Raw genomic sequence first — 12062 nt, forward strand, 5'->3', positions numbered from 1 at the left:
CCGGACCGGTTTCGAGGTAACACCTCTCATCAGCCCAGCTAGCTTGACTCCAGTGGTGTGGAGTGCCTGGGACCCACGTCTGAGCATCCCCAGCGCACTTATGGCGGTATTGCAAACAAAACAGGTGATGGACCGAATGTGGATCAATGTCACACATTCACCCCAGTCAAAAGATATGGGCCCAAATCCATCGTTTTTTTGCACTCCACACCACCCTCGGTTAGACAATGGCGATATGCAAATCAGCTCTGACCCTGTGCCCCATGGGAACAGTCCAGTCCGAACTAAAAACTTGGATGCTTGATTCCAGTCTGGGAAAGACATGGCTTGGTAGTTCGGACTGGACTGTTCCCATGAGGCACAGGGTCAGAGCTGATTTGCATATAGCCAGTGTCTAACCCAGGGTGGTGTGGAGTGCAAAAAAACGATGGATTTAGGCCCAGATCCATGTACTGGGGTGAATGTATGACATTGATCTACATTCTGTCCATCAACTGTGTTTTTTGCAATTTTCACCCCGAGTGTGCTGGGTATACTCAGACGTGAGTCCCAGGCTCTCCACACCACTGGAGTCAAGCTATCCAGGCTGATGAAGGCTGATAGCCAGAAACCGGTCCTTGGATGCTTGATTCCGGTCTGGGAAAGACATGGCTTGGTAGTTCGGACTGGACTGTTCCCATGAGGCACAGGGTCAGAGCTGATTTGCATATAGCCAGTGTCTAACCCAGGGTGGTGTGGAGTGCAAAAAAACGATGGATTTAGGCCCAGATCCTTGTACTGGGGTGAATGTATGACATTGATCTACATTCTGTCCATCAACTGTGTTTTTTGCAATTTTCACCCCGAGTGTGCTGGGTATACTCAGATGCGAGTCCCAGGCTCTCCACACCACTGGAGTCAAGCTATCCAGGCTGATGAAGGCTGATAGCCAGAAACCGGTCCTTGGATGCTTGATTCCGGTCTGGGAAAGACATGGCTTGGTAGTTTGGACTGGACTGTTCCCATGAGGCACAGGGTCAGAGCTGATTTGCATATAGCCAGTGTCTAACCCAGGGTGGTGTGGAGTGCAAAAAAACGATGGATTTAGGCCCAGATCCTTGTATTGGGGTGAATGTATGACATTGATCTACATTCTGTCCATCAACTGTGTTTTTTGCAATTTTCACCCAGAGTGTGCTGGGTATACTCAGACGTGAGTCCCAGGCTCTCCACACCACTGGAGTCAAGCTATCCAGGCTGATGAAGGCTGATAGCCAGAAACCGGTCCTTGGATGCTTGATTCCGGTCTGGGAAAGACATGGCTTGGTAGTTCGGACTGGTCTGTTCCCATGAGGCACAGGGTCAGAGCTGATTTGCATATAGCCAGTGTCTAACCCAGGGTGGTGTGGAGTGCAAAAAAACGATGGATTTAGGCCCAGATCCTTGTACTGGGATGAATGTATGACATTGATCTACATTCTGTCCATCAACTGTGTTTTTTGCAATTTTCACCCCGAGTGTGCTGGGTATACTCAGACGTGAGTCCCAGGCTCTCCACACCACTGGAGTCAAGCTATCCAGGCTGATGAAGGCTGATAGCCAGAAACCGGTCCTTGGATGCTTGATTCCGGTCTGGGAAAGACATGGCTTGGTAGTTCGGACTGGTCTGTTCCCATGAGGCACAGGGTCAGAGCTGATTTGCATATAGCCAGTGTCTAACCCAGGGTGGTGTGGAGTGCAAAAAAACGATGGATTTAGGCCCAGATCCTTGTACTGGGGTGAATGTATGACATTGATCTAAATTCTGTCCATCAACTGTGTTTTTTGCAATTTTCACCCCAAGTGTGCTGGGTATACTCAGACGTGAGTCCCAGGCTCTCCACACCACTGGAGTCAAGCTATCCAGGCTGATGAAGGCTGATAGCCAGAAACCGGTCCTTGGATGCTTGATTCCGGTCTGGGAAAGACATGGCTTGGTAGTTCGGACTGGACTGTTCCCATGAGGCACAGGGTCAGAGCTGATTTGCATATAGCCAGTGTCTAACCCAGGGTGGTGTGGAGTGCAAAAAAACGATGGATTTAGGCCCAGATCCTTGTACTGGGGTGAATGTATGACATTGATCTACATTCTGTCCATCAACTGTGGTTTTTGCAATGTTCATCAGAATAGAGCATTCCAAGTATTAAGACCATGGTAAGGCCATTAAATCAAAATTCACTAAATATATATTTATGAAATGCCTTTCATTCTGCTCATGAGACAATTGAGATGAAAGCATGACACTGATGCAGTCCTGGGTCACTCAATAGATCCTACTATTGAGAGAAAACCTCATTCCTGCTTACTTTCAACAAAAGGAAAACCTTATTCCGAATTATCTTGCTTAAATAGCAGCCATCTGGATGTGCAGTTTCTGTGTGCGCCTTGTTGACCGAACAGCAGTCAATTGTGTTACATTTGATATTTCACACAAAGAGGCTGAGGCGGTGACCCATTGCATCCAACACTTTAGTAAGTTTAGTCACAGTAAATCAAAATAGTGCATGGACAGGGAAGGCCAGCCCCCTTTGTTTCCCTTACAGGAAAAAAAATAATTTTTCCGTTATATTATTATCAAATTTTCAGTGGCCCAGCACAACATTTCAACATACAATGGATACACTTCAACAGTTCAACTGAATTGTTTAACATGATACACAGACTCCATTAGATGTGTTCATGTGCATCATCGTGTCTGTATTTTGTTAAATTTCTCTTCTTTAATTCAAACGAAACCAATGAGTTTTGTCACAAGGACTTCTTCAGGGCTTCAATTGGAAGTTCCTCTGAATCAAATGGAATAATGAAGTGGTACTTTTTTGTGTAAATTGGCATTTGTGATGCGAATCAAATTTATACAGGACCTCTATTACCTCTATTATATAGGAACTCTATTATAGGATTCTATACACATATCTTCCTGGTCACAAATCCTGTTGGAGAATTTTGGCTGTGATGGCTGACATTACACGGATTCTAATGGCCGTCCTTATTTGTATCCAATTGGCACAGAAAGCACAATGGCGGACCAATCATAAAAAATAAGAATGTTTAGATGGTTTCAGAACCCACTGCAAATGTAAACACTTTTGGTAGCGGTCAAATCCCGAATGAACTTTTAGGTGCAGATCGAAATGTAAAAGGGGTGGTAAGCTGCATAAAAAGTGGGGAAGAGAGACAGGAAAAGATCTCTTGCACAAAAGCACAAACGTCCCATACTGGACTGAAGGCAGAAACAGCAGCAGAAACTCCCACTGAAGGAGTAACATCGCTCGTTTCGAAGTCTGCTGATTAAAATTTAAATGTTTGAGGCCAACATAACATGAGTGGAACACATTTTTAGTACCACCGATGCAACTTTCAAAATACTTTGATCACATTATATTCTGGTACTGGTTCATTACGCTGGTGTCGGATTGAATTTCCTGAGATTCTTGTGGAGTATCCAGCAGATGAGTGGTCCCTCCAATGAAAGACTACAGCTCAGCAGTTTCGGTTAAGACCCATTTGTGGAGGACAGCTATTTCTAATTAGTCAAATTAATTTCTTCATGCCACCTTTCATCAAGGCTTTGGATTTTATTTCAGACAGCTAAATGAGAATATCTTGTGCAAGACGTCTTTTCATATAACAAAGTCATTAATGGAGCAGAAATTCCAGTTTTGCTGTTTACATTTCAACATACAGGTCCTCATTAGGATGTTGGGCGAACCACCACCGACAGGCCATCGGTTGCAGTCCTCTCAACATCCAGAGAAATGGTCTGACCACTGTATTAAGATACCGGTGGTTGGAGCGCATTGTGTGGAGGAAAGCGCCACCTCTGTCAGGCTCAAGAAAATCGTAGGGGCGGTGGTCGGACAGTAATCCCTACAATGAAGGCAGTGCCTGCACAGACACCACCGCAGGGATTACGATGTCCATTCCCACAGCCTTTCCCCGGATGGTCCCACCATCATGGAAAGGTTTACGGAAAGTGACTTTGGGAGCCCCAAGCAGGACCCTTGCACACCATGGGCCTCCACTGTGTGGCCAGGGGGACACATGTAGTGCCCCACAAACATCTATGCACACAGTGCATGGATGTTTAAAAACATGCCTTTTACTACTGCGACTTGTGCTGCAGCCATTTTCTAGCAAAAACAACAGTTGATGGACAGAATACAGAACAATGTCATACATTCACCCCAGTACAGAGAGCTGGGCCTAAATCCATCGTTTTTTTGCACTCCACACCATCCCAGTTCAGACATGACCATATGCAAATCAGCCTTGACCCTGTGCCTCATGGGAACAGTCCAGCCCGAACTGCCAAGCCATGTCTTCCCTGGACCGGAATCAAGCATCCTAGGACCGGTTTCTGGCTATCAGCCGTCATCAGCCAGGATAGCTTGACTCCAGTGGTGTGGAGAGCATGGGACTCACGTCTGAGCATACCCTTCCCACTCGGGGTGACAATTGCAAAAAAAACAGTTGATGGACAGAATGCAGAACAATGTCATACATTCACCCCGGTACAGAGATCTGGCCCTAAATCCATCGTTTTTTTGCACTCCACACCCCCCCAGCCATTTTCTAGGCAGCAGCATAAACCGCAATAGTAAAAGGCATTTTTCCGACCGCCTACACAACAGCCACATCATAATACGGTGAATGGAGCTGCCGAATACTTGTCGGCCGGTGTCCATCCCGCTACGATGGCAGGCTCATTGAGTGCATCCACCACAAGTCCAAATATTTCCGCCAAAAAACAGTGCTTGCATTTTTATACTTAACAATGCCATTTCAATTGTTCGCAAAATAACTATATTTGTATTTGTTTCCCACCGTAGCACAGTAATGCAGTGATGCTATGCAATGTTCTAAACTCTATTTTCTGCTATCTATCCTCTGTTTGTTACATTCCAAATAGCACTGTGCTCATCATTTTAGATGACTGGACATTCAATATTCTCAAAAGTAGAATGGGACCAGTATGGGAAATATTTTCTCGAAAATTCATTGTGTGGTACCCTATAGTGTTGTGTTTATGTTATCAAATAAATGAGCAAAAAGAACAAAAGATGAACAGAATGCTGAACAATGCAAACATTCATCCCCAGTCACAAAGATAAGGGTTTAATCCATTGTTTTCGCGCTCACCACACCACCCCAGTTTGGACTCAGCCATATGCAAATCAGTGTTGACTCTGCTCCCCATGGGAACAGTCCAACCCAAACTGATATGCATATGGCTGGGTCCAAACTGGGGTGGCGTGGTAAGCAAAAAAACAATAGATTGAGCCCAGATCTTTGTGACTGGGGTGAATGTTTGCATTGTTCAGCATTCCGTCCATCAGTTGTTGTTTTTGGTTTAGTCAAATGAAGGGGAGAACTTTACGGTGACCATGCCTTAGGGTTAGAAAGCTTCAGAGAATAGATTTAAGTTGCCTTTATATTGGAATTTACCATATGGTGCTAGATATTGCTTAATTTGACTAATATATCCTTTGCAGGATAGTTTAAACAACTGATGAATAGATACATGGATAAACCTGCTCATTTAAAGGTGTTATACACATTTATGTCTCTAATGGCTATGACAGTGTCTAAGGCCTGGAGTTCATGGCTATATTTAACACATTTACACCGAAGAACATTTTCAGAATACTTTGTATAGGAACCACAAGGGAAGTGCTAAAAATATCTGTAGTCAGATGAGAGATTTTCATGTACAAAATTGTTGGATAAAAAAGGACAATTTTATTACCGGCTATAGGATCCATCGCTTCTCTATTGCTTGGAGAGTATGAACTCTGTGAAGAAGATAGTCCACCAGTGGAACTGCTTGTAAAGTGCATATTAGACCTTCGAGCCCGAGGACCACCTAAACCCCTGCCAGGGTGAAACATTCTTCGCACGTGTCGGACACCACTGGATTCATCGTTGTCCAAGAGTTAAGAAAAGCATGTATAAGATAGAAAACTGAAAAAAGTAAGTATACTTTTAAAAAGTATGAAGTTTTTGGGAAAAACCAAAGTAATTCAAACTTATCTTGCTTAAATAGGATGGTTGAAGGTTTTGAAAAGTCACTTAGAGAGAAAACCCATCAAAAGCTAACATAACATGGATGCCAGCTTTGTTATTAATGGCACAAGCCCCGTAAAGTCATAAGAACATGTCTTGTATTTCAAATTTCATAGGGTACATAATGTCACATCAAAGCAGTAGACCCTTGCATCATACTTTCCATTCACCTTCAAAAAAGCAAATTAAAATGGTCTTTTGGGTGGTATTGCCAGCAGAGCTATCGCTCTAGTGGTTTGACAGAACTTAGAACTCTAAGCAGCAAAATGTCCAAGAGTGGGGGTGCTCCTCATACTCCGAAAATCTCATACACACATTTTTGTCTCTTGTGCACTATGGTACAGTGTGGAGAGAGGGGTAGTAGAAATCATTTAAAGAACATGGCAGTCATATTCTCCCTGAGGATCTTCACGCCTCCCTCTGATGGATGACTTGAAGGCATTTAGGGCCAGGTGGATCATATTAAGTTGTTAATTAGTTATTTTTGAGTTTTACCTAGGTCTAGAAAGACGTGGGGCCATCAAAGCGCTTTACAAGATCATAGGTTATCCCGAGAGACTTGCGTGGTTGTGTGTGGGTAAAACGCAGTCAAAGGATGTATACATAAAACAGCAATAAACTAGTACGAACAGTCAAGAAAAGAACATAACAATACAGCCATTAAGGTATTGACATTAGTGCCAATGCAGGGACTGACTGGGTTAGGATATTATAACAAAAGAATCTGTAGAGTCAAGGACCTATGGAAATGTGGATCAAACTGTAAGAATGCTGAACTAGTTAGTTTAACAGTAAAGATTTGAGGTCCTGTTTAAAGCAAGAAAATGAGGGGTTGCAGTGGCGTTCTTTGGGGAGTAAGTTCCATAACGAGGGAGCCTTTACTGTGAAGGCGCAAGCCTGGGTAGATTTATTTTTCAGATTAGGGGGTATGAGACGAAGTGAGTTGGAACTTCAGTGCCCAGCCTCTACCTGCTCTCGAACGTTTGGTTTCAAGGTCCAGAAGACTGATGTAGTACTGGGTCTCCTTCAAAGACCAGAGACCTCTGGCCTCCACCTCTCCCAGATGCCGCCCCCCCCCGCACCAGTGAGGTATATGTCACCATCATAAACTCTGGGTGGGGTAAGAGTTGTAGGTGCATGTTCTGGACACTGTCTTCACTTTGGACTTCTTGTGCCAGCCTGCAGTGTGGGCAAAGGAGAAGCAGTCGCAGCTGAGCTCAGGCAGGGTCACAAAGTGCACTAGCTGCTCCCGCGTCACAAGATACTTTCCTTGATTTTGCCTTTACTTTGTACTTCTTGAACCTGCCTGCAGTGCTGGGAAGGTGAAGGAGCAGTCACCGCTGAGCACCACCTGCTCCTGCAAGGCAGGATGTGTACAGGTGAAAATTGGGCTAAGAGAAGGCCCGCCTGCGCTGGTCAGAGCCCGGAGGAGGCTAGGCCACCCCTCTTGACTATCATCTATGAACAAGCATTGGCAAAAACCAATAGGTCTCGCAATGGCTTTGTTTTTTTTATTTCCTGATACAAGTTGGCTGTGTAAATTATATAAAAAGTTGGCTCTGTACCTGCTGTGCAACATGTTTGAAAGTGATGTAAAAAAAAGGGCTATGAGACAGCAGTCAGACTGTCCAGGATTTAGCGATTTCGTGGTTTGCCGTGAAATCTGCACTTTTGTAAAAAATTAGGCGATTTTTACAAAAGTGCCAGCGAAATCGGCACTTTTGTAAAATTCCGCGATTTTTACAAAAGTGACGATGAAATTGAAGGAGTACAGGGGCCACTATTTCCTTTCTGCAGAATTTCGCCATATTACTCTGGTAAAGTGTTTGACAGCTTTAGAGAGTGATTCATTTATAGGTAACCCACATAACTTGGAAACTACTCCCATAGAAGAGGTCACATGTTATCAACTTTCAAGTGTTGGAGATTCCCGGGGAATGGTCTAAACAACATTTACAGCAACATTTACAGCTGCAGGATGAGCTAATTAACGCTGGAATAGAAATTTCTGGGAGAATGTGTATTAGGTGATCTACATACAAGAACACTGATAGGGCCTGTAACCATAAGTATCCTGCAAACCTCTTCCATTGGTTTACTAGAATAAGCAAAGATCCAAGACCAGAAGAGAAAGGGCATAATTTATCGCCTGAAGTGCCTCTGTGAAAAGCAGCTTTATTACTGGACACACCGATGACAAGTAAAAACTTGAGAAGTAGAGCTACGCAATAGATGAAGATGGACGCTCAAGAATACTTTGATGTAGTTAGAGGTCCAGTATGAGTCTAGCCCTTAAAAATCCAGATCTTTTACTTTAAGTGTTTGTATTACAATGAACAAAGGTTAACCCCTGGGGGCAGGTCTAACACAATCACAGCAAGTTCAGGATTAAGTATATAAAAAACACTACGGTGATGGAGTTGTTTTTGCTATATTAAGAGTTAAGCAATGCTTTATAGTCGTAAGCCATTGATGTATCATCCTGAGAGGTTCAAATCGGCTACATAGGATGGCAATAAGGTAATGAGTAGCTCTTATGTTCATATATAATTGTTCCTTCACCTCATTATAGACCCTTATTTTAGTACATAAACAATGCAAGTGTTTGTGTTGCAATTTTGTAGTGTGACTGGTGCACATGTGAAGCACTTCAATACCTTTGGCTCAAGTTGAAGCTATAATTTAAAAAACTACAGAAGAATGCACTTGGAGGTTAAAACTAAAGACAAAGTCTTAACATAAGGAAAGACAAATAGATACCCACTTACTTGCTGATTTGTACAAAGTGAAGCCAGAAAATCTGGATAAAATCGTAGCTTCCATGCTGAAATTGTGTGATCTTATGCAAATATTTAATTTCACTAAGGTAAGTTCTGGAATGCCATTTCCTACGGGATGTTACCAGGCCATCTTTGATGGGCTTCTCAGAACCTACACTAAAGCAAATGGAGGATTGGCTTTCCTAGGGACAACATCCTTCACCTGTGGGCTGCTTCCTCTGTTCCATATTCCAGGCTGCCTATTTCAAAGCAGCAAAAATGCCGCTAAATTTGCATATTTGGGCCGCTAAATTTCCATATTTGTGCCGCTATATCCTGGGGGGTTTTATTACACAAAAACTTTTATATCAGCCGCTGTGCATCATGACTAAAAATCACATTAACAAAGCCAATTATTCTTTTCTAGGCGAGACGAATTGGCTTTGCAATTTTTTTAGGTTTCGCCTGGCGTCCACTGCGCAGCAGTGTTCGCGCAGGCGAGATCTTTTGTTTAGCAGTACGGGGCTTTGTCCCGCCTGTCTCTTCCATTGGCTAGCTCCATAAATGGAGGCTAGCCATTCGAAGAGAGATCTGTCAGTTATTCTCCGGAAAGATTTGTGGGCATTCCGTAGATTTTTTCTCATCCCGCCCCTTTTAGAACATCATGCGGCGGTGGGCGGATGTTTTTTTTTTTTGCCCTCGGCATGTTATGGCCATTTTGGTAGTGTGTTTTGCAGGGGTGGGTTGCGCGATTTCAGTTTCCTTGATTTGCTAGTAGGTAAGCAGCATTTTGTACGTCCGTGGCTTGACTTTGTTTTCTGGTTGTTTACTTTGTAGGTCTTGTCCGTCTCCTGTCATCTCTGTGTACTGTTCTTTGTGTCTGTTGCCTTTGTTTTTGTCATCTGGGTGTCCTGTGTTCTCGGTTTGTTGTCGTGCATGCCCCCCCCCTTCCCTCTGCCCGCAGCTCTCCTCCCCGCAGCTCTTCTCCGTCCCGCTCTCGCTAACTATAACGTCAAACAATTGCCCCAGGGAGCCCACAGCCTGAAAACCTTGTCTCACCTACTCCCCAACCCTGCTTTCTTCATAGAACAGTCCACTTCTCCTTAACCCAATGCCCCGTTGAGTAGGTCCCCCTTTGTAGCGCCCAAAGCCTTCTATTAAATCCCCAGTCAGTCCACTTATGGCGTTCGCTTTACCGATCCTCAAATGGCTACAAAGTCCTGCTCCCTTCACGGACTTCACCGAGTCAGTCACCTCGTGCCCAACTCCTCACACAATGCCACCTATGTCGCTCTTATAGATTACCAGCCTCTGTCCATTGCAGAGTCTTTATTCTCCTATCACGAAGCCCCGTCCCCGCTCTCGCGGCACGGTAAGCATCCAAAGAACGAGCCCCGAAAACAGCTTCCTCACAGTCGCAGTTACTCCCCATGCTTGAAGCTGCTCCTCGAGGCTGGCTGTTTCTGCGGCCTCAATAACAAGAAAAAACGTTTTTTAATGAACTGCATTTGTAACACCTTGCCAGGACTTCAACCCCGCTTCTATTTTTGGGCAGTTTTAAATTACGCGAAAGTAGGTATTGGAGTGCTTTACATGAGCACCAACTACATTACACAAGTACATTAGGTAATGTTATTCTTTCTGTGCTGTGGCATTTCTGAAGTAGCGTCTAAACCTTGGCCTGTGGTGTTCCTGGATCTAAAGCACAGTGGTATGCAGTAGTGTACGAGGTTGTTATTCCTCCCCTATAGTTGTACGCAGTCTTCTTCCCAGTTCAGTGGTATTTGTCCCTCGCAGTTACAATTGCAGCCTCTCTCGTGTAGTCAGTGTAGGAGAGTAGGGTCTGCAATTCTATGATCACCCGGACTTTTTGCTTTTGTTTCACTGGTTTACGACTTTCTCGGACTGTGGGCCTGCCAATCAGACCCACAGCCTAGCTGTTCTCTTGCTAAATTGATATGTGTACCTTAGGTGCATTACCCAATTGGAACTGGGCCACCCTGTCAGACCCTGTAACTCAGGGCATCGGTGTACCCAGGGCCTACCAGGGGCTGAAGCATGTATTATGCCACCCTTGGATGGCCATCTAAATCTGACACAACTGGCTGCACGACAGCTGGGGCCACGTGGCGTACTCGCCCGTTGCTGTAGGTGTAGTATCCCTATACCTAACCTTAAAATGGACACCCGAGTTCCTCTCAGTCACTCCTATGGCAGGCCTTGACAATCCTGAAGGCAGAGTGCATGGAACCGTGTGAATTGGGCTCTGGCACGAGCCGAGCCCGGTTGCAGCTTGCGGAACCAAGACCCAATGGCTGTTCCATGATAACGCGTATCATATCGGTAACTTCGGTATCGCGTTATCAAGACATGTCGAGTAAGGTGTCATACGAATCGGGATGCTGCCCCCTCACCAATTCTGGCGACGAGGTTAGCATTACGGGGACACGACATGTACGTAACTGTGAACCCCGGTTAAAGTTAACTGAAGCCTCAGCTCCACAAAATGGACGCTGCCACCACAGACACAAGTCTCACCTCCTGCTGCTGGGAGTCCTTCCAGCGAGGAGAGCTTGGACAAAGGGTTTCCTGTCAAGGGCGGTGTTCGCACCGTCCCAGACAGAGTTTGTGTATTCTGGGTAGGTAGGGCTTTGCAAGAAGGTGACTGCGGAGTGGCACCCCGGTGCTCACTACGCATCTGCCGGCTAGAACCAGTTCCAGGGGCGCAGCCCCTGACCTGGGGAAAGTCCAGCAGGGGGAGAGGGGTGTAACTACCCCCCTTCCTGGTCCCAACCCTAGGGCAGGACCTAGTCATGTACCCAACCCTTTCTTTAGGATAAAGGCCGGAGCGGGGACCCTTCCAAATTAGATCATCTTTGAATCAAGAATACTTTCTACGAAACGACTTCCGAGACTCTTCTCAAGATTTCTCCCTTGTGGCTAAGGAGTAGTCACCCTGCATCCGCAGGCACCATCTAAGAACTCTGCGGTTTGCTGCAAGTCCTTCCTCAAGGATCCGACGGCCCAGCTCGACGAGAACCGGCTTCCCTGGCACCTCTGACCTCTACCCACGTCGTCAGCTCAGCTGAGATCTGTGGGTGCGACGAGACCTCGAGGGACCGGCCATCATCAAAACCTGCACGCTTTCTTAATCAGCACGACCATCGAAGCAATTCTCTGGTGAGTGCTCTGGGGTCCGAGAAGCCCCGACCCCGAGT

At 45.3% G+C, this 12062-nt stretch overlaps 1 protein-coding gene across 1 annotated transcript in view; it reads right to left on the reverse strand.

Annotated features, from left to right (window-relative positions):
• KCMF1 (potassium channel modulatory factor 1) overlaps positions 1-12062 on the reverse strand; it is a 397476-nt gene that overhangs the window by 172609 nt on the left and 212805 nt on the right. The window contains exon 5 of the mRNA XM_086961817.1: positions 5769-5943. Coding sequence (XP_086817943.1) covers positions 5769-5943 — 175 coding nt within the window. The remainder of the gene's footprint in view (positions 1-5768; positions 5944-12062) is intronic.

The sequence above is a fragment of the Lissotriton vulgaris genome, chromosome 3_1, assembly GCF_964263255.1.
Source record: "Lissotriton vulgaris chromosome 3_1, aLisVul1.2, whole genome shotgun sequence".
In the NCBI taxonomy this organism is placed as follows: Eukaryota; Metazoa; Chordata; class Amphibia; order Caudata; family Salamandridae; genus Lissotriton; species Lissotriton vulgaris.